General features: G+C 37.3%; 3 protein-coding genes across 4 annotated transcripts in view; 2 read left to right on the top strand and 1 right to left on the bottom strand.

Moving 5' to 3' along the window:
• The first annotated feature begins 1108 nt into the window (after positions 1-1108).
• Positions 1109-10930, top strand: ephx5 (epoxide hydrolase 5). Of its 2 annotated transcripts, XM_038306779.1 has the most exons (11): positions 1109-1255; positions 1374-1436; positions 1538-1757; positions 1931-1972; positions 2591-2771; positions 2852-3061; positions 7374-7503; positions 7713-7924; positions 8037-8145; positions 10278-10403; positions 10500-10930. In XM_038306779.1, the coding sequence occupies exons 2-11, from the start codon at positions 1414-1416 to the stop codon at positions 10699-10701; spliced, it is 1455 nt and encodes a 484-aa protein (XP_038162707.1). In that variant the 5' UTR covers positions 1109-1255; positions 1374-1413; the 3' UTR covers positions 10702-10930. The 2 variants fall into 2 exon arrangements, with proteins under 2 accessions (XP_038162707.1, XP_038162715.1); XM_038306787.1 differs by lacking the exon at positions 1931-1972 and having other exon boundaries at positions 1110-1255.
• LOC119797640 (MAD2L1 binding protein) lies at positions 10729-12990 on the bottom strand. The gene is made up of 3 exons (XM_038306800.1): positions 12584-12990; positions 11833-12098; positions 10729-11746 (listed from the first exon to the last, which is right to left on the bottom strand). The coding sequence occupies exons 1-3, from the start codon at positions 12945-12947 to the stop codon at positions 11225-11227; spliced, it is 1152 nt and encodes a 383-aa protein (XP_038162728.1). The 5' UTR covers positions 12948-12990; the 3' UTR covers positions 10729-11224.
• Positions 12991-13355: 365 nt separating this feature from the next.
• The window catches only part of kif16bb (kinesin family member 16Bb), a 31600-nt gene continuing 21745 nt past the window's right edge, over positions 13356-23210 (top strand). Inside the window, exons 1-12 of the mRNA XM_038306631.1 lie at positions 13356-13488; positions 13567-13630; positions 13712-13822; positions 13901-14017; positions 17109-17206; positions 20138-20253; positions 20344-20486; positions 20653-20821; positions 21707-21832; positions 21977-22152; positions 22247-22300; positions 22377-22436. Coding sequence (XP_038162559.1) covers positions 13442-13488; positions 13567-13630; positions 13712-13822; positions 13901-14017; positions 17109-17206; positions 20138-20253; positions 20344-20486; positions 20653-20821; positions 21707-21832; positions 21977-22152; positions 22247-22300; positions 22377-22436 — 1281 coding nt within the window. The 5' untranslated portion in view covers positions 13356-13441. The remainder of the gene's footprint in view (positions 13489-13566; positions 13631-13711; positions 13823-13900; positions 14018-17108; positions 17207-20137; positions 20254-20343; positions 20487-20652; positions 20822-21706; positions 21833-21976; positions 22153-22246; positions 22301-22376; positions 22437-23210) is intronic.

Below are 23210 nucleotides of genomic sequence, written 5' to 3'. Positions count from 1 at the left end.
GACAATTTGGCATTTCGGCAACCAATTAGTTTCGGAGGGAAAGTCCACAGGAACTGAGCGCTGCAGTTGCATCTAACCAACCAATAGGCTGCCATTGTAGCCTGAAGACACCGCCCCTCATTATCATATTAAAGCAGAAGCGAAGAGGGGAAAATAGAATGTGATAAATTAAAAAATAAGGAAATACTTAATGAATAAGGGAAATTGGAAAATGGGAAAATTTAATTTTTTTCAAACAAATGGTAAATGAAAAATAGATAAAAGAAAAATTGGTAAATAAAAAAGGGATATAATAGATATAGAAATTGATAAATGAAACCGGGAAATAAGAAATTAGGTTAATGGAAAAAGGAAATTGAACAGTGGTTAAAAAGATAGATTAATGAAAAATGGGTAAATAGATAAAGAGATTAATGAAAAATGGGTAAATGAAAAATAGATAAAAGAAAATGGGTAAGTAAAAAAAGGGATATATGAGAAATTGATTAATGAAACTGGGAAATAGAAAATCTGTTTAATGGAAAAAGGAAATTGAAAAATGGTTAAATTAAAAAATAGATTAATGAAAATGGGTAAATAAATAAAGGGATAAATGAAAAATGGACAAATGAAAAATAGATCAATGAAAAATAGATAAAACAGAAATTGAGAAATAGATAATCTGAAAAATAAATAAATAAAAACATTGGCTTAATGAAAAAGGGAAATTGAAAAGTGGTTTAATGAAAATTAGATTAATGAAAAATGGGTAAATAGATAAAGGGATAAATGACAAATAGATAAATGAAAAAGAGAAATTGGGAAATTGATAATATGAAAAATAAATACATTAAAAATTGGTTTAATGAAAAAGCTAAATTATTTATTTAACAAATTTTTTATTTATTTCACTCATTTTCTTCATTTCTTGATTTATTATACTCATTTTTTATTTATTTCACTAATTTATTTATTTAATTTTGGCTGAAATGGCTCTCCATACAGGGGTGAGTCTTGTTTCCTGTTTCTTGTTTAACTCCTTATCAGTTGGTGGCGGTAATGCACTTTAATCAGTTTGTTAACCGCCATAAAACCTTACAAGAAGAAGAACTAAATCAGAGCAGAAGAAGAAGAATCTCATGGGTGAGTAGGAGTGGCGCATCTTCCTATCAACGATCTCTGCAGACACACCCACCCTATCTGAAAATCTTTTTTGTTTTCATAGCTTCAGAACATTCGGCGTAAATATCCGCATATAAACGGAGATTCTGCTAAGGTTTGTTTGCTTTCTAATGTTATAATTATGCACACGATCAGATCAGAAGGAGAAAACGCCATAACAGGGAATGCGTGCTGATAACCACTAAGAGTTGAACTTTCGACCTTTATCCCAGTTCTAGGCAACCTGTGTGTGTTCACGTTTTGTTCTACACAATGCAGAGACTACAGCTTTTAAAGTAAGGATTCTGAAATAATTCATAATAAGCTGACACTAACTTACGTAGATGTGTAATTTATGCATACTTGTTTTTCATCCAGTTTTATTGATGCTTTGCAGGGAAACGTTCTTTGGACTTGATGTTTTGCAGCAGCAGCTTATTGTAGGCTGCGCTGTGGCAGCAGCAGCAGGAGGAATACTGACCTATGTTTTGCAGAGAAGGGGGAAAGTGAGAACCATCCCTGTTGGAGAGGGATGGTGGGGAGCAGGAGAGAAGTCATCCTCAGATGATGAAAAAATCTACCCTTTTACAGTGCAAACATCAGATAAGGAGATTGAGGTAATTTGGACAATTCATACTAAACTGGTGGACAACAATTATTGTTGTTGCAATTTAACTTAATTGAATTTTACTCTAATCAATGATTATAACAGGATTGTCTTGCAGAATTACCCTTTTTAGCTTCTTTTAGCTTTCATTAACTCTGACTAGCTCATTTTTTTCCTATAAAGGAGAATCCCCACAGCATAACACTGCCAGCATCATGCTTCATGGTAGGGATGGTGTGTTTAGATTAATGTAAATGTACATCCCTTTATTGTCCCACAATGGGGAAATTGCCTCTCTTCATTTAACTCCCTCCCTTTAGTTATTTTCCTTAATGCCCAAACACTTCAGTTTAGGTCTCATCTGACCTGTGATTTTTTGCAAGTTAGCAGAATGGCTTTTTGAAACCTTTTTAACATCTAATTTTTTATATCTTACTTTCTTTGATTTCTTCTGAACCAGGGATTTATTCTGGCCCTTTCTCATACAGGCCAGATTTAATAAGAGCACAGCAAATTATTTCTGTGGGAAAATTCTCCCACCTGAGCTGTGGATCTCTGAATGCAGTGTTTGGTTTCTTATTAGTTATTCTTTACTTTTATTCAGGGAGGTCTGAGGGAATACAATCTACATAATCATTTTCAGATATTTATTTTGAATAAAAAAACTAAAATAATCATAAATATTTCCTTTCACCTCCCAAGTTTGCTCTACTCCTTGTTTGTTTATCACATAAATTCCTAATAACAATGACGTTTGTGGAGGTTATGTGGAAAAGTTAAGTTATGATTCATTTTTCTTGGCATTTAATATGTAAAGGGCTCAATAATGATTTTGTTTACCAGGACCTCTATGAGCGCATTGACAAAACCCGCTTCACAGACCCTTTGGAAGACAGTGCCTTCCACTATGGCTTCAATTCCACTTATCTTAAGAAGGTGGTATCTTATTGGAGGAATACATTTGACTGGAAAAAGCAAGTAGAAATGCTTAACAAGTATCCACACTTCAAAACCAAAATAGAAGGTATGCAAGAGTGCATAATAAATCACTTTTTCATTTACCGGTATCTAGCTAAGTGTTTTATACCTTTCGTTTCCATGCAGGACTTGACGTGCACTTCATCCATGTGCGCCCATCACAGAGGGGGGACCAGAGGGTTCTGCCTCTTATGCTTGTTCATGGCTGGCCCGGATCTTTCTATGAATTCTACAAGATTCTTCCACTTCTCACACAGAAAGATGAGAGAGTTACATTTGAGGTTGTAATCCCATCCATTCCTGGCTATGGCTTCTCAGAAGCCCCTCATAAGAAAGGTGTGTTTATAAATATTGTAAATATTTTGCTCCGTTCATGAATAAGCCAACTTGAGGCACTATAATGTAAAAACAACGACGACAACAACAACAAAAAAACATTAATTGAATTCAATTAAATTCAAATTCTGAAATACTTTATTAATCCCAAAAAGAAATTAGACAATATATTTCTATGATAGTAAATTTGAGCATTTCATTAGAAGATAAACTGTAAAATCCTGATTTCAATCTATGAGTTAAAATACAATAATCAAGTGATTAAAGTTGGGTTTGGCCTCCACAGAAAATAATTCAGAGAAGAAATTGTCAGTTTCCGCTTTATTGTAACTAACAGTTTCTGCAGAGCAGAGATTTTAATGCAGTTTTTTTCCCGCCTTGAAGAAAACTTTCCACCCTTTGCAACATTTCAGGTCTAATATGATTGTTTATCTGGAATCTGGTCACAGCATTTTGGACAGGCTGCAGCTTTCAGTAAAGCCATTACAGTAATCTAGCCTCATGAAAATATTTTCAGAAGGTAGGCTGATTTGGTCAAACATATTTAGTTTTTAAAAAAAACACAGATCTGAGTCAATAACAATATATTGGTCTCCTTCATGTTCTTTACTTTCAGGCGACTCAATGGGTTTAACTTATAATTTACTAAAAAAAGGCAGCAAGTTTTTCCTTCTTTAACTTGGAGTATATTCTAGTGTGGGGCATGGATGTAATATTTTAGGTGTAACAATAGAAAGGGGACAGAAGAAGGGGATTCCTTGTTAACTGGATCTGTGCCATTTCTCTTAAGGGGGTCATAGAATGCAAAACCGTGTTTCATAGATAAATAACGATAGTTTGGTGGGTAAAATGGATGTTCAGAGAAGTTCAAACCCCATCGACACCTCCTTTCTCTGCAAATCTCACAATTCCAAACTTCCACCATAAAACGGGCGAATTCAAACGAAGCCCAGAATTGTCGTCAATTCAGGGATTTTGCCTTATTTGGTTCTGACCTGTACTTTTGTCACACCCCGAAGTTGACATACAGACCAGCCCACTGGTTTACGGCCCAAGATCATAAATGGAGGTCGATGTAAGACACCAGTTTAGCTGTTTAGCCTATAGTTGGGTTTACTTCTACAAGAATTACAAAGCATAGATTCTCTATTGAAAATGAGCCACAACCAGGGGCCTAAATGCAGTATTCCAGGCTGCATAGAGAAAGGGAAAATTTTCACATTCTTCCCATGATCCGAAGACTCAACAGACATGGATTATTGTTGTGTATCAGAAGATCCCTGCAAAGTTTGATGCTCAGCTGTTCATTTGCTCTAAGCATTTTACTGAAGATAGATTTCAAAACCTTGGACAGTTCAAAGCAGGATTTGCCAGAGAATTTGACGGAGCGCCCAAACCCGACCCTGTGACGGTAGCTTGGACAACCGTCACAGGGTCGGGGGGAAGCACAGGGACGCCGTTGACCAGGCTACTGTCACAGGGTTCGGTCGCTTCGTCCCCTGCTGGCTCGCTGTTTTTGCTACGTGCTGCATTGTAGTCGACCTAATAATCCTGGACAATTTTTAAAAAAGATGACGTCTGGTCATCCTACCATATCAACAATTTGATGTTTCAGTGAGTGAGTGCTTGTTTGCGATGATGCGTCTTTGCTCAGCAGCTTCGCTCGTTGTAAACCAGCCAGTCAGCGCACAGCTCATCTAAATAATAATGAGCATCCCATTAAAGGAAGAAAACCCGTCGTTTCATTATAGCTTTTAACCAGGCTTGCATTAGGGCTCATAGAACAGCAGATATGCCACACAACCTATTCAGAGACCTTAAGGACCAGCAACAAATACACTATATAATCATTCTATGAGCTCTTTAAATGATGAGGCTGACATCCTTAAAACCTTAAGTTTAGCTTAAATATAAGCTGAAGTATTGGAATCTATCTGTGAGTGGAAGCTATGGGTGCTTCCTGGTCTTTAGTGGATGTTTGTGTGTCGAGTGTAGTTGATACACCTGAGGTGATTGAGCTGTGGGGAGATTTTAGTTAAAAATTACGGCCATTTAGTCAATGTTAGTTGGAAACTACCGGTATCCTTTTGTTTTTGTGTTTGGAAAGAGTATAGCTCACTTCAGCTACTCAATATAGCTGCTTAATTCATATTTTAGTAGTAATGCACATATTAAACATACAGGAGAAAATATAGATATCAAGAGTTATTTTATCCCGTATTCAAGTGTAATAATCTGATTTGAGTCATAGCAGAGCTGGGGATAAAAAAAAAAGGTTTTTCTCTAAAAGCAAAAATGTTTTCAGCAAATCCAAAAAAACAGCTAGCTGCAGTTATATAGAGCTGTAAAAAAGGAATACATTTTTCAGTTTTTAAAATTTTATCAAATTACATCTAAGGCTGCAACTAATCGATTTATCTGTCAATTATTTTTTGTCAATTAATCAATTAATTATTGTATAGCCATCGGTTCCTTAAAGATGATTTTTTTTAAGAAGTTAAACCAGATGACACTAAAACTTTTCAACTTGAGGAGTTCTGGATAGAGCATACTGACAGACAAAAAAGTTTTTTTTATCCTTAATGCAAAATATTTATAGATTTTTTTTTACAATTTTGATATAATTACTACTCTACGTAGGTTACCCTGTCAGTTAAAGGCATGTTTTATGGTCTCTGTAATCCTAGTTAATTACTGAAATACTGGACGATTATTTCAATAATCTATTAATCCACTTAGTTGAGTGCCCTGCTGCAAGTTTTCCTCAAGTGGAAAACTTGCTCTGTAACAGCAAGATTCTGTCTCTTGTTCACAAAGCATGATGCTGCCACTACTATGTTTTAAGCTCGATGGAGGGTTGTTCAAGTTTTTGTGTTTTGGCTAAAAATGTCTGTAGTTTAATGACCAAATATGAAAAAACTAACAAAAAGAATAACTTTGCAAGGCACTACAATTAATTTTTTCCTGTATGTTACTTTGTTAGGAAGTTAGACTGTAGGATAAGGACTGATACTAATATTGATATCCTCCTCGGTGTGCCGGTAAGGAGCACAGACAACATGCCTTTTCTTTCCTTGTTCTTTAATTGTACTCAGGCGATATACAGCAGCCTCTCCATATTCACACTGATACAGATGTCAGCATAGGTGAACCACTTGTGAATATTATTGTATGTGGTGTTTTGTCATCTACGCACATAACTTCAGCTGCACATGCTTATCGGCTCCGTCTTCAACTAATTAAAGTGCTGCACAGTTCTGAACAACAAGCGCACTTACCACAGGGTTCCCGCGGGTCCTTAAAAAGTCTTAAAAGGCATTAAATTCTTCAAAATAAAATTAAGGCCTTAATTGGTATTAAAATGTCTTAAATCAGTCTTTTGTAGGTCTTAATTTTTAAAACATCATAAATTGGATAATTTTTATTACGATTTATTTTTGTAATCTAAATAAAACATTAAAATTGACAATTTTTTTTTAAATTTAAAACAAATAACGGTTCGCCATTATTGGTTCCGTCCCGATAGCGGAACCAATAAAAGCGTTGCTGCGGCCGGGACATTTGGGAGATGCGCCATTAACTTTTTGTCTGGAAAATATGAGCAAGTGTAAATGTAACGAAAATTGGCTCCAGCCAAGAGTTTTCTCCATGGCTAAAACCAGGGAACATACATAAGGCACAGTGGATTTTGTGCAAGAAGCGATTCAAGCTCGGAATGATGGGAATTTAGGCAGTGGAGTCGCATATGCGAAGCACAAAACACAAGGCGTCAAAATCGAGTTACCGAGAAACAGCCGGTATTTCTCGGTTTTCTTCCACCCTTGTCTCTGTAACGCCTTCACTTATCACCAAATCAAACATACTGAGAAAACGATACAAAGAAAAATAGCTGCAAAAAAGACTTAGCACTGGTTATGTTGGGAATTTAAAACTGATTTGTTTTGTTCCCTGCTAACACAAAAATTTGTGAATTCAGTTAAATAATTGTTCAAATATATCTGTCATTTGTGTGTTTTTAGCTTTCTTCCTGTATGGGAAGCTTTTCAAAATTTGAAACATTAGTGCAGTGGTTTATGTTATAATAAACCTTTGGGTAAAGTTGTTGCAAGCGGGTGTTTCTTGTGAATTTGGTCTTAAATTTTTATTTCAAGTGGCATTAAAAAGTCTTAAAAAGTCTTGAATTTAACATGCCTTATGCTGTAGGAACCCTGTACCACTTTTCGCCACTAGATGTCTCCCAACACCTTACTACAGATAAGTGTCTGAATGTTTTACTGCCTTTCCAACACTATATTTTTATAATTCTTTTAAGGATTTAACAGCCTGGCTGCTGCTCGGATTTTCCTCACTCTCATGGATCGTCTGGGCTTCTCCCAGTTCTACCTGCAAGGAGGAGACTGGGGCTCGCTCATCACCACGAACATGGCTCAGATGAGGCCTGAGTAAGTGTCAGTTTGTTAGAAAATGTTGCACATGGCCTTATCTTTGACATGGAATTTACAAAGCTGACTTTGTGTTGTTTGGCTGTGACGCAGAGCGGGCCCTGTGCGCACAGATTTCCAGAAAACTTTGACACTATAAACTCCTCAACAATAGGATTGAATGTCATAGGAAGACAAAAGCCTTTATGACTAATTTCTATCTGTTCCAGCTGTGTGAGAGGTCTTCACCTAAACATGTGCATGACGACAAGGGGACTGAGAGTGCTATTGTCCACGATAATCGGGCCTTATCTACCTTTCCTAGTGGGCTTTAGTCGGGAAGATGTTCGCAGGCTGTTCCCCTTCTTTGAGAAGAATGTGTGGGAAATGCTGAGGGAATCTGGTTACCTTCACCTTCAGGCGACTAAACCTGACACTGCAGGTTAGGAAGCTTACTGATTGCTTTAAAGACAGTTCAGAGTGACTGGAGATTGCTGCCTACTGTTTTTAATATCTGCAGCGTTGCCTCGTCTTACATTCGTATGTTTTTGCAGGACGTGGACTGAATGACTCGCCTGTTGGCTTAGCGGCCTACATTCTGGAGAAGTTCTCCACCTGGACCCACTTGAAGAACAGAGGTCTGGAGGATGGTGGGCTGGAGAGGTAAATCAGTAAACTGTGTGCAGCTTCTTAAATCAGACATTGACCCATCCTCTTAAATTGACCCATCTATGGATATTATAGACATTTTGCTGCTAAACAAGTTTGGTTTATCATCTGCATTTGTTACACATTGGCTTAAATCAGTTCCAGTTTAAAATCTAAAACAATGAACTGTTGCCCAACTTGATGTTTATTAATAAAAAGCCTAATTTGTTACACGCTGTACATTTAAAGAGAAATTAATCTAAAAACATATTACAGCTGCATTAGTGCAATTTTACAGGGATAATTAGTGCTGTAACTTGGTGAATGTGATCGGTCCAGCAAAACCCTGCATCAGTGCATGTATCATTTCAAGAAAGACTCGTGACTGATACAGGAGCTGTTTCTAATTGACTGATGCAGTTGACTGCATTGATTCATTGACTCGCATGCAATCCCTCACACTAAGCATGCTTGTAGCAACAGTGGAGAGGAAAAACTCCCTTTGAACAGGAAGAAACATCCAGCAGAACCAGACTCAATGTGAGTGGCCATCTGCTGAGACCGACTGGGGTTCAAGGAGACAGAAGCAGAGATACAAAAGGCAGCTTTAAATGCGGCCCCGTCCAGGAAACACACAGCCAGGCAGACGAGCTCTGAGCCGGATGAAGAGAGCACATCCAGCCAGTCAGCCAGAAAAACAGGACTACACTGAAAAACAAAGCTACTATGAGAAAAAGCAGAGACAGCACAATGTTAGAGATTGAACCAACATATTTTGCAGAGTGGGAGATTAGAGATAGAATGATGGAAAAGGAGTTCCTATGTCCTCCTGAAGACTTAGTCTATAGCAGCATTACTACAGAGATAGCTCAGGATAACCTGAGCAGCTCTAACTATAAGCAAACTATAAGCTTTATCAAAAAGGAAAGTTTTAAGCCTTCCCATTAAAAAGTATTTAGTGACACTGTATCAATGTGCTGAAATGCTTCATGACGCCTCATGAACTCATCACTACTTTGTTACAAAACTAACAAGTTGTACAAAGAGACACAGGTTCCAGAAGCCTGGGCTAAACATAAAGGCAACAAAGATATTGCTTTTCAGGCATTTGATAAATCTTTCAGAGTTTAAAGGGGAACACCGTTTTTTTTTGTTTTGAGTTGAAGGCACAAACTAAACAATCTATGATTTATGGTACGCCAGCATTTATAACATGTAGGCAAATCACTGTCCCCCAGACATCCGCGGTTATATTTATATTTTTTTAAAACAAAGCGGAGTGTGTATGATGTCATCGGCGCGCGCCAGCTTCCATTTATTCATCCTGTTCGCTGAACTGCTGCTAGTTTTACTCACATGCCTGGAAGATGTCTAGTGCTACTACCACAGATGATCTCGCTCTCAAAATGGAATTCAACGATTAAAATTGGCTACCCGAATGAATAGAAGGGGTGGAGCGTAGCCGCCTGTGGCCCGGGCTGCCTATCACAACTCCAGTCAGGCGCGTGGATGACATCATACACACTCCTCTTTGTTTAAAAAAAATATAAATACGGTATACAAAATATAACCGCGGATGTCTGGGGGACAATGGTTTGCCTACATGTTATGAATGCTGGTGTACCATAAATCATAAACAGTTTACTTTGTGCCTTCAACTTGTTGCCCATAGGAAGACGTTACATGGATTATAAAACTGAATATCTTCAGAACAGCTCCAAATGACACAAAACTAATATGGGTGAGTAGAACATGATGTAATAACGTACAATCAAGGGAACAATGTAAAAAAAAAAAAAAAAAAAAAAAAAAAGAACGGTGTTCCCCTTTAAGGTATTTCTAAAGAATTGACAAAATGCCAGTCTGTAGACTCAGATTTTTTATTTTGTTAGAATGTTTAAAGCTATTTATCACATTCCTATCTACTTTAGAATGACAAACTAGTTTAAAGTAAAGCTGTGGCCTCATTTGTTTAAAGAACATGCAAATTGGAATCTGTAATGCAGGGAATCAAAAATATAATTAGAAAAACATTAACAAATCCATCGGGATCCCAGTGTTTGGACTGCAGGGTAGTGGAGTGCCTGTTTTCTGAAGTGATCAGTGATCTCTGCTTTCTCTTATTGTTTTCCTTTCTTTTTAAACAGAAAATTCACTCTGGACGATCTTCTTACAAATGTCATGATCTACTGGACTACAGGCTGCATCATCTCCTCCATGCGCTTTTATAAAGAGAACATGGGCAGCGACATTGATAACAGAATTGATTCCAAGTGAGGCTGAATAAGCTCTTACTCTCCATACTGATTTATTCGTTTTAACTTTGCTATGATTAAAACGTGACCAGCACCGTTTCTCATTTGTTCTAGGACAGGGATATTTGTGCCCACTGGACTTGCTGCTTTCCCCCAGGAGCTCATGCACTGCCCCAAATCCTGGGCACAGATTAGATACCGGAACGTCGTCTCTTACACCTTCATGCCCCAAGGCGGCCACTTCCCTGCATTTGAAGAGCCCCAGCTGCTGGCCAAGGACATCATCCAGTTTGCCAAAAAAGTAGAAAAGCTCTAAACTGCAGAAGGAATTCTGACTCCAAAAGTTATTGCAAGTTTTTCTTTTAATTATAAATGACATGATCACACTGCACCAGTTCAGATAAACCCTAATCCTTTCAGTTAATCTTTTTCCTAGTTATGATAATTAAAATGTTAATGTTTCAGTGAATGTAAACATGTAGGCAGACACCTGGACATTCATATTTGTTTTCTAGAATGAAAATAAAGCAGTTCATTAAACCATTCAAGTTATTGTCGGTATTATATTGTGCAAAGTTGTGCTCTTCTTAATATGTATGAAAGGCAATGCTTTATAAATAAAAATATGTCTTAAAAGCCAGAAAACATGTCCTTTGCTGGAGACTTTAGAAAGATTCCCTTACATTTCTGCATGAATGAAGAAACATTTATAAATCCACAGTTTTAAAGCCAACTTCAATAAAATATATACAACCTAACTCTAAATGAATGTTCAGTTTTTAATCAAAAACCCAATAAAATAGACTTTATTAAATTCTCAGATTACTCAACAGTTGGGATCAGTGGCTGAAACCCTTTATGGCAATGGGTGCTTGAAACCAGACATAATCCTGCCACTCTGACCCATCTGCTTTATACCCCTTACAGATGCTGGGATCTGTAGACAGGGTAATAATTCGGTTTTGAACCCGCGTTGGGACTTTAAACTGCAGTTTAGGTCTGAACCATCCTACACCGCATTCTCTGTGAGCCAGCGCCAGGACTGTTGTGGGCATTAGGCGAACCGGTTTGGTGTCGGATAGGAGGTCGGCAACGAAAAGAGTGCGGAAGAGCTGCCTCAAGCAGGAGGACACACTGAGAGACTGATTCCCAACAGCCAGAGCCTCCATGTTTATCTCGTACAGCTCTTTAGGAAGAATGAGGGAGCCCCCCATCAGCAGTAAAACACGGGGCACTTTGCTCAAAGAAAACAGCAACTCCAGCTGCTGCAGCACCTCCTCCAGGTCCTGAAGAGTCTGCTGACATTTACGCTGCTCCATAGCTGCAGACTGCGACGGCTTTCGAATCACTGCATCTCTTTCCTGAAAGGCAAAAAAATAAAAATGTAACGTTTCTTCAAAATCAATGGTTTCAAATGAAAAAGCCTCCGAGTAAGCTTCCCTCCCACCTGGACTGAAGCTTGCTGCTTTTTCTGGGAATAAACCAGCTGGTCATACGTCATTGGCAGCTGCTGTCTTTGATAGAGGATGCACTTGAGGATCTCGCAGACAAAACGGTAGCAGCCGTCCTGAGTCACAGTGCCAGGGAAGACCACGCTCACACAGCCTTCTTCTCGAGCTTTTCTCACCACTTCAGCATCTTGTTCCTCAGAGTTGACGTGCCTTTTGCTAACAGCCACACAGGGATCTGGTCCTGAAATCCTTTCTTCTCCGTCTGTGCAGAACCGGTATAACAGGTTAATATTCATTCTAAACAGGTGTGGCTATTCCAACAGAATGAAATCAATGTACAGTAAAAAAAAAAAAGCCCCAGTTAGTTACATTTTGGTTAATATGTAATTCTCACATATTGGTTAATATGTAAATTTCACATATTTCTAAATGCAACATTTTGATTAACTAAAAACAATCCCATAAAAAATAGGGTTAGATGGTTAGACTGAGAAACAGGTAGATAGGAGAGAGACGGATTGATCAGTTGATGGACATGATTGGATTGCTGCTAATTAATGACAAGTCTAGAAATACAAATAATGTTCTCTTATCTCTAAACCTAAAGCAAGTTTATTCATACCTTAGCTAAGCTAAATATATGACAGCCCTTTGCTCTAGGATGCGAACTCAATATGACAATGATAATAAACTCAATAAAAGCCACATTAAACTTAGCAGAGAAGACTGGAAAACAAGCTAACTCACCTTGGATACCATTAGCAGCCTCAGGAGGGTTTTCCTTATCTAGCGAATTAATCCCGCTGTGCTCTTTCAGAGATAATCCTTTAAAATCAACAGCATTTTCTGATTTTAGACATATTTCCATTGTTTCTGTTCGACTTTCTTCGTCTGTTTCCGTTAGGGGAACGCATGAATTTGAGTGATCGAGATCAGTCTGTAAGCTAAGCATGGAACATGTCGCACTGGGCTCTTTTCCCGAGCTGATGTCCCTCTCCGAAGTAAAGGAGAGTCTCCTCTTTACTCCGCTGTCTGGGTTGTGGACAGCAGACGAGTTTTCACTCTCATCTGAGTTTGATACAGGCTGTAAAACACCAGACTGATCTGCCATTATTTTTGAACGTCCGCGCCTGCCTGGTTTTTCGCCGCTAGGAATCATGGGAAAACCTATCAGATGTTGGGTTCATGTTCAGTGACAACAGTCGGAAAATATCCTTTCAATTTCTACATTTTTATTTTAAAGTAATGTTTATATATATATATATATATATATATATATATATATATATATATATATATATATATATATATATATATATATATATGAATGACTGTTTTACGGTATCTGAGTAATATGCGCAACTACGTTTGTGTGTAGCCTGTCAGATTGTAATCTTAGAAAACGAATAACAGCCCACAGATAGTTAACAAATATGGCGTGCTTTGGCGCCCTCTAGTGGTTTGTTTTTGTAGAACACGCGGTGAAAATAAAAACCCAGGTGTGAATAATTAAGAAGACAAACGTTTAATGAGAAAAGTGGGGAACCATACAGGTAGACTGGCGGCTGTACATATATTTTATTCTTCCTTCTGATTTTGCAAACAATGTCTTCGGTGCGTGTAGCGGTCCGAGTCCGTCCTTTGAATAAAAGGTAGGTGTAAAAGGATGGATTCTCATTTTTAATGTTAACTTTCTAAAATTAATCGTCACGCCACTTTACCTTCAACAGAGAAAAGCTGTTATCTTCGAAGGTGATTATTAACATGAGTGGGAACAGCACATCTATTCATAAGGTACAACATATTTTCATGAAAGGTGTTTAGAAATGGCTTGTTTAATTTATTACTGAGAGGACCATTCATTTTATTTTGCAGCCTTTACCTTGCAGAGGGGATAAACTGAAGGACAGAGGGAAAACTTTTTCATATGACTATTCATATGACTCAACTGATGTAAACAGTCCAACCTTTGCATCACAAGAGAAGGTATTTTTGAAATCTAAAATCCTACCTTCTACAGTGTTTATGTATTTGAAACTTTCTCTTTTTTCCCCTCTCAATCAGATTTTCAAGGACCTGGGCTCTGACGTTTTAAAAGCAACATTTGATGGTTTCAATGCCTGTGTTTTTGCATATGGGCAAACGGGATCAGGAAAATCTTACACCATGATGGGAAACAAAGTAGGATTTTTTTTATTTTATTTTTTTATGTATTATTTGTGGTACCTTCCTATAACAGGGATGTCCAACTCATTTTTCTATCCGGTCAGTTTGGCATAGTCAAATCTTTAGCAGGACTAGTTTTAGCTATATGTATAAAACATGATTTCATTATCTGGTGTTAAGATCTTTACTTCCATTATTTTTGACTTTTAACCAGAAGGCAATTTTCAATTATTTGTATGTGTGTGTGTATATATATATATATATATATATATATATATATATATATAGCCAATTCACAACACCTGTAAGCTCAATGTTTTTTTTACAGAGACAATTGAATCAGGTTATACCGACAGGTTGGTTAAAACGTTTCTATCTAAGGAGACCCAACTGTTTGCATGGCGACATTTATTGACTTTGCAGGATTTGCTCCTCCTGAGCATGTGGCTACATCAGACATTCTCTTGCACTGCATCTTTGATTCTAAAGCAATGCCTCACTACATTTTAAGAGCATATGCCTTTTCTTTACGAAATTATGTACCTTTTTGGCTCTTAAGGACTCGATAAATTGTTGTGAAGATCTAAATTCGGTCTGCAGGCCTGCAGCTGGAAACCTGCTCAAAGTTTTTATTTTTTTATTATATAATAAAGTCTGTCTTAGATCAGTGGTCTGAAAGAATGAATTTATATTTATTTCAGACAATTAACAAATAATAAAAATAAAAGGTGAATCAATTTCAGAAAATATTTTAAACGAATAACATCGTACCACAGAAAAAGTGATTGATTATGGTTTAAAATAAATTACATTTTCAGTTTCAAATAACTTAAATTCATATGAACATAGACATTAGCTACCAAAATAAACAGAATGTTCCACTTAATAAACTTGCCAGTATATGTAGCCTGAGATCTGACATTGAATATTAATTCATTTATAATTAATGATTATTTATATTATCTCCACTTTCTGTAAACATAAAATGTCTTCTGGAGTTTTGCTACAAAATGCATATTTACTCTAATTGCTTTACCTCTTTCAACATTAAAGCTTCAAACTTTTTAAAAATATATCAATATAATCATAAATGAGAGACCAAAAATAGATATTCCTCAGTGAGAGTTAGAAGGAAATCATGCCAAATTTTGACTCACTTTAATATTTTTTCATACAGATTTATTTCTAGCCCACTATGTATACAGTAAACTTTCTTTGCAATTTTCCCCACCACATTTGTAAATCTAGAGAATGACCTTGTTTGGAATTGAGCTTGGGCAGAAAGGGCAGTTAACAGGTTTTCTTCCAGGATTGCCCTTTATTTGTAAGAGTCTGCACCGACTCTAGCCAGGTACCTTGACCTTGCAGCATTATGTTGCCACCTATGTGGGTTTGGCATAGGGGAGCTTATTCCCTTTTCTTTCCTTCAAAAAACATATTTTGTCCGTATAGGCCATCTTCCTTTTTTTCCTATATAAACTATACAATCCAATGTACAGACATTTCTGCCAGAACTGTAAAACTCTGCAGCTCCTCCAGAGAAGCTAATTCTCTCCTTGTAGTTTGGTGTTCTTGTTGCCCAGCCTGTGAGTTCTGGTGGAGGGGGTATCTTTGCTAGGCTTCAATTAGATCATACTGTTCCCATTTTTTCCCCCACATCTCCTTCATAATTGTTCCACAGTAAAATATTCAAGCACTGCTTTTTTTAACATTTTTTTTTTATTAAGGCTGTAATCTGTCGATTATTTTTTTCCGATTAATAATCTGAAAGTCCAAAAATTCCTTAAAGATGACTTTTTACAAAATTAACAGGTGAAACTAAAACTTTTCCACTTGTTGAGTTCTGGATGGAGCATATTGACAAAAGAAAATGTTTTTAATGTTAAATCCAAAATGATTTTATATATTTACAATTTTTTCCAATTTTGATATAATTGCTGCTCTAAGTGGGTCGCTCTGTCAGCTAAAGGCATGTTTTAGAATCCCTATACTCCAGTTAATGACTAATCTTTTACTAAATTAGTTGATGTTTATTTCAATAATCGATTAATAATGATTAATCTGATTAATTGTTTAAGCCCTAAAACCTACCCTTGCTTTAAACTTGTCCATAACAATATTCTTAAAAACTGCTTGATTTTCCTCCTTTTCATTCGTCGAACATCTTGAACCTTCACCGAACAGTGATTCATACTGAGATAAAATTAAACATAAGTTGACTCTATTTGCTAGTTCTTCACAAAGCAATGAGGGGCGCTTCTATGTTGAGATACTGGAGTACAGGGGCTTGAACACCAATGCATTACAGCCATTTTCAGGTTTTTAGTTGAAAATAAAAACAAAACAAAGCAGTATCCTCTTTATTATTTGTACCAATTTGTGTTTGTCATATAAAATCTCTGTAAAATCTGCTGAGGTGTACAAGATACTATTGTCTGATAATTGTCAATTAAATGAAACATTCACACATGGCTCTGGGTTGCACATTGACAGACTCTGTAAACATTTGAAGTAATGTAACTCTATTTTAGAGCTACAATCTATAGGCACTTGACATGCTTTAGTTATATAGATTTCTGAAATACAGCAGCTAATGCAATTGGGTGTTCATGCATTGACCTCTTTCCTTTTTTTAAAAACACACTGCAGCCTTGTTATCCTGGCTTCTCTCTCTGCACTTATCAGAAAATGTTATGGTTGGAGCAAACGTCTGTTCCTCGCACTGCAATGGGAATCTCGCATTATGAGTGAGGCTTCTTATGTGTGGACTTGTGCAAGGTCATCAGCAGATTTGCTGTCAGCGTCAGAGATAATTATATATGGCTCTTAATACGTACTGTCTGTAAGTTTGTAATTAAAAACAAGAGGACACACAGCTCAAGCTGGAATTGCTTTTATGCATCAGTGACTCCATATCAGATGAGCTGATGTTTTTGTTGCTCAGCATTCATTGCATGTGCCAAAGTTTTGTTTGCACAATACAGTAAACTCTCAGATTAAGATTATATTATGGGATCTAAGTGTTTAAAAAAAAAAAAAAAAAAAAAAAAAGTTTAATGTAACATTAGTTATTGCTGTATTGATTCTAACAAATTATTTCTTTAAGGCGGATAAAGGTTTAATCCCACGAATCTGTGAGGAATTGTTCCTGGAGATTTCCAACAGAAGTAAGAGTGAGGCCATGTCATTTCATACAGAAGTCAGGTAAGCCACCCTTACATCTGCCAGGTTATTTCAGTTGAGTCTTTTTTTTTTTCAATGTATTGACGACTACTAATGCTTACAGATGACAGAAGTTACACCCCCTGATCTTTTCCAAATAAACATCACAGAATGTTTGCTGTGTACCTACAAATACAGATGATCTAATTTCATACTACTTAATTCCTCAGATGCCATATTGGATGGTAGTAAGGAGATTTTCATTCTGAACAATGCTTCATCCCATTATACACCAAGCATCACTATTTCTTGTCTCAGGGAGTAAAATGAGGAAAAGAAATTCATGGCATGGTTGTCATCCCCTGACCTCAACTCTGCTGGAAAATCTGCTGAACCTTGTGAAAAGTTAATTCTTCTTTCAATGGTGGGGTAGGCTCCAGTCCATCTGCAAATAGCAATACTATAGAAAGAGAGGGGGAGACGGGCATTTATGAATTTTAAACAGAAAATCAAAAACTGGTTAAGGCAGTTGTCAAAATGTTATAAAATAAGGCTTCATTAGTGCATTACTTTTTATGAAGCCATTATTCAGTAAACAAAGTGGTCTGGCTATAGTAGCCATGGTTCGACCAACAAAACTGTAATCTGAATTAGTGTCATCAGCTAGTGTTTTTTTTTTTCTTCCACATTTAAGTTTTGTGAAGATGCATGATGTTTTTTGCACTCAAACATAGGACTAGGCTGCACGTCATCTTCTCTTCCTCATTGCATTTTTTTCCTGTACCATTGCATTTCCCTGATGTATACCTTACTATCTGGACTACTAACTATTCAAGTGATTTTGCCATGAAAGTTGCTGTTTAAGCTGCTTGACGTTGCATTAGCACTTTGGATTACTTTCAAAAGAACGGTGTGAAATTAAACCAAACCAAGGATAAATTCTTCTGCTTTGCCTGCCCTAATGCAGTGGTTCTCAAACTTTTTCTGTCATTCCCCACTTTGGACAAGAGGGAATTTTCAAGCCCCGCCTGTCCCCATCGCCCCAACACAATGCTAATGAAATATGCAACAATCTTAAAATGTTCAAATTTTATTGAAGTAACAAGTAGTATCTAAATACAAACTATCTACATCAAATAACAGCAAGCTCAAAAATAAAGAAAATAAAAATGCAGCTGTGTCAAAATTTGTATCAAGCTCAAAGATAGAAAAAATTAAAGTGCCACTCTGCAATCTGTTAATAAAAGAAAAGAAGTGAAATCCATCTGGCAATACAGGTCTATTTATCCCTGCATTAGTGGCTGCAATGAGCCTGTTTTGCATTGCAGTTTCTCAAAACGGGGTTGCAGGCTTGATACTGCCACTCTCAAGTCATGCTCAATGTTCAGCTGAGATCTGTATTTTGTTTTCAGTGAAGCAACAGTTAAGCCCATCTCACAGAGATATGATGTGGCAAAGGGAAGAAGAATGCACACAGCTCTCTGCCCGATGAGTGGATACTCCCTCTCCACTCCAAACCAGAATTCACTATTAGTCTGAGCATTAAACCTGAGCTTCAGGGTGGAGTCAGACGTCATTTCAATAAACTGGTCCTATTTATTTAAGATAAAATATTTCAAATTCAGTTATTTATGATCAACCTGCGCCGTCAATCCCGGCGCACGTGCGCTTTATTTGCAGTCTGGACGCTGAGGGTAAACATGCTGTGTCTCTGCAGCGCTGAGAGGGACTCCTGTGATAGCGGGGGAGAACGGGGTTGGGATGGGGGAGGCGCCCCACGGCAGCACCTGCCGCTGGAGGACAAGAAAAGGAACGATACGTGCTTTCACGTAAGAGTCTCCAAAAGTCGCTAATTTGTCGCTAGTCGCTTTTTTGATAAAGAGTCGCTGGAGGGGTCTGACATATAGCGACAAAGTCGCTGAGTTGGCAACACTGGGGCGAGAAAGTTTATTCCGTTACAAATAATATGCCGACGTCACGTCAATCATTATTTTGGCACTTCAGTTCCAGGTGAAATTTTTCTAATGTTCTTTTAATTAGACTGCATGTAGGCTAGTAATGATTACTTTGTGGGTTTGATTGGTCTAAAAAGCGGCAACATACAGCTATAAGGACAGTTTGCTCTCACACGTTCTACATTTATAGTCACACACACACACACACACACACCGGAACTTGGCGCGCCCCACCTGTCACGTCTCAATTCCCCACCAGTGGGTCGCGCCACACACTTTGAGAACCACGGCCCTAATGGATCAGTGTCCAGCTCGAACGGGTTTCAGCTGGTGGTTTGAGAGGACGTTGAAAAATTGGTGGTGGCTTTTTAAAATTATGCTATTCCCTTCGTGCAACATGCCATTATCCCTGGGATGAACCAATGTAAAGCCATGATGCTACCCACACCTCACCGTGCTTTAAAATGTTTTCTCAGGTCACAAAATAACCATATCCTCAGTGTATATAGGAATGGATAAATTACTGTTTGACCATGCAGCCTTTCAAGGGTTGGAAATCTGTGGCCTCTTTCTTTGTTTGAACTTCCACTGTGTACAATGACAATGGTCTTCTAATTTATAAAGAGCTTGATCCTTGGTTGTTTCTTAGGTTTATCTTGCCTTGTCATCCAATTCTAGAGGGTATTTCTGCCAAACATGGATCAAACTGGCACTAGAATTGATGAAACAGAGTTCTGTTTACAGCATTCTTTTTATTTATTATTTCATGGCTAAAAGCTTGTTTCTTTGTCAAATAATACATTTTAATGCCAGCAAATCTATTGATTTCACTTGGAAAAAGCAGCTGTGGCATTCATAACTAACAAATATAAACGTGTCTTTAAACCAAAAAGCAGTGGTTAAGTTTTGATATAACTGGTACAAAAAAAACATAGTAAGTCCAGTGTCAATCTTTGATTTTTTTATTTATTTATTTTTTTAACAAATTCTTGCATCTTGTTTTTCTATTTAATACCAGCTATCTTGAGATTTACAATGAGCGTGTACAGGACCTCCTAAAGAAGAGAACACCCTGCTCAGAAACTGCAGGCCTTAAAGTGAGGGAGCATCCTACGGATGGACCCTATGTTGAGAGTAAAGCAAAATTCATTTTTAATTGTCCATCTCGTCCAAAATGTCTTGCAAAAATGCTTGAGTCTGATCAAATATTTACTGTTTGCGAAGACCTATCGAAACATTTGGTGCACAGCCAGAGTAATATGGAGAGCCTGATCATTCTTGGGAATGCCAACCGCACCATAGCCAGCACAGGCATGAATGACTTCAGCAGCCGTTCACACACCATTTTCACCATCACATTTACACAGGTAAGTCCTGAATTACTCTTCTTTTGAGCTATTTATATTTTAATCTCGTTTTAACGTTATTGTTCAACCTCCATCTGTGCTTATTAAAAGTGTATACACTCTTATCTACTGAAATGCAAGTATGCATGCATTTTATGAAATGTGCTTTGATTTTTTTGTATTACAGGGATGGTTTGATGGGGCGCTGCCACATGAGAGACGGAGTAAAATCCACCTGGTGGACTTGGCTGGCAGTGAGAGAGTAGATAGCACTCACACCACTGGCACCAGGCTGAAGGAAGGTGCCAACATAAACAAGTCTCTGGTCACCCTGGGCAGTGTCATCTCGGCTCTCGGTAAAGGAAGCTTTAAATTAGCTTGAGCTCATATTTAGTTTTTTTTTTTTTTTTTATAAAAATATTATATCTTCAAGTTTTTTTTGTGTTGTACACTCATAGCTTTTCGTATCACTGCTACAAACTTCGTAGAAAAACTAAAATTCAATGCATGTATATTTTTTTAAACTTTTGTTCTTCAAAACAAAATCTCAGGTAGCATGCATTTGTATTCCATAGAGTGGAACTTATAACCTTTTAAAATGAAACTCTCCTGTGCGCTTTAACACAACTTTCTCTAACCTGCAAGGTTTCCATTGGGCTGTTTGTCAATCTTTATTTTCATAAAAACTCTTAGACTTTCACAGAACAGCTTTTAGTTCACTGTGATTATGTATTTCAAGTTTTTGGAAGTCATTTAAATGGGCTCATATTATTTTATGTCTAATTGAAGGGGGCTGAAGACAAATGCCAGATTTTGGGTAGAATTATAAATGGAAATTTAAATCCAATATGTTCCACTTTACAACAAAGTACTAATTTATTATGGGCAATTGCATACAATCCTTAATAAAAGGCGTTGACTTCTAATGCTAAAAACAGTCCAGGAGGTACTGTTGACAGGCATTTGACTGCCTGCAAATTCTTTTTTTTTTTTTTTTAATATTTATTCCAATAGAAATGACTGACCTCTCTGAAATAATTGGAGTACAAATCTTTGGCCAAGAAAACTTTATACTTCTGTATCGCCTACTTCTGGTCAAAGACCTTTTTTTTTTTTTTCCTGAAATCAATCTATAGAGCTATAAGAAGAATTTTTTTTCTTTCCCTTGTACCTTGGGTCATTGTGTGTGTGTGTGTGTGTGTGTGTGTGTTTTTTTTCTTTTCTTTTTGATCTAACCTCAGCTGACCTCGCAGTGAGTGGACAGTCGGGAAAAAGGAAGCAGATCTTCATTCCGTACAGGGACTCTGTGCTTACATGGTTACTGAAAGACAGCCTTGGTGGAAACTCAATAACTACAATTGTAACAAGTATGTGTTATGAAGACCTTTCAGCTGTATGTCAGCAGTCTGTGTCCTTTTTTTTAATGCCTTATTGTAAATGCAGTAATGTAATATTTGATATGACTCTTCATGAGCCACTTTTCATTCCTGCACGGTAACTTCTCATGGCAGCCATTTCTCCTGCGGACGTGAACTACGAGGAGACCCTAAGCACACTGCGCTTCGCCAGCCGGGCTAAGAACATAATGACCACCCCAACAGTAAATGAAGATGGCAGCACCAAGGTGATAAGAGAGCTGCAGGCTGAGGTCACGAGGCTCCGATCGCTTCTAGCTGAAGCTGCTCAGGTGCGTTATTTCTTTAGTTTTTCTTTTATAGGAGAAAAAAACAACAAGATAAAATGTAGTGTAAGCCTTTAATTGGTTTTCACCAAATGTAAAGGTATTTGAAGGGGATTGGTGTGCCACTGTGAAGGAAGGGGAAATGAGAAACCAGGTGAGTCAGAGGGAAAGAGAACAGATTCGGGTAACTATTTAAATATTATAAAGGTTATTTCTGCTGCTTCCACCAGGTTGAACCACTCACCAAAAAGTGGAGCACTAAGTGGAGGGATGCTCAGGATGTTCTGGAGGTACTAAAATTATTGACACTTTAATGTTTTAACTTGAGCATCTGCTTGCAATAATTATGGTGCCATTTTGACTGTGTATGAATGAAATGACAGTTTCTTTTTTTTATGTAAGCATCTCTAAATTCATATGTTTTTTAGTGATTTGTCTTTCATCCTTAAATCACCCAATTTAAGTTATAATTGAACTAGCAGTCTTGTTAGGCTATTTGAACTTTTATGACTGCTTGTAGTTACAAGCTCTAGCCAGCAGGTGTCACTGTGAGCCCTTTAAATAGTCCCGGCATGCATGGGTCTGTTGGCCATTCAGTTAGATTTTTTTTTATTTTATTTTTTTTTACCCCCTTTAAATATCGGGATTTAAATGAAATCCAAGAGCAAACATTTTGTGCTAATTGTTGGATATTATGTATTTGGGAAGTTTGTAAGAGGAGTTTAAAACAAACTGCATGTCTTCCCTTTAGGCAGGGACAGAATGGTATCATCCTCAAAACATCCTAAGGTTTCACAACACCACTGCCACTGCCGCCAGCTCTGAATTTACGCTGAACTCTTTTCTTCAGATACATTTTTGCCCAGCTCCTCAACTAACACCAAATGTCACTTTTTGGAACTAGCTGTATTCAGCCATGTCGCTTGTTACATTATGCATCAAACTGAAGTGTGCCAGCAACTCAGTGAAAAGTAAGACAGACTTCTCCATCAGATTTCAAACTGTTATGAAAGTCCTGCTAAAGTTAAAATTGAGCCATCTGAAAACTTTTTAACAGCTTGATT

This window comes from Cyprinodon tularosa, unplaced genomic scaffold (genome assembly GCF_016077235.1).
Source record: "Cyprinodon tularosa strain WSP-4 unplaced genomic scaffold, ASM1607723v1 ctg116, whole genome shotgun sequence".
NCBI lineage: Eukaryota > Metazoa > Chordata > Actinopteri > Cyprinodontiformes > Cyprinodontidae > Cyprinodon > Cyprinodon tularosa.
Note: the sequence above shows the minus strand (reverse complement) of the source record. Positions and strands in the feature narration are given on the sequence as shown.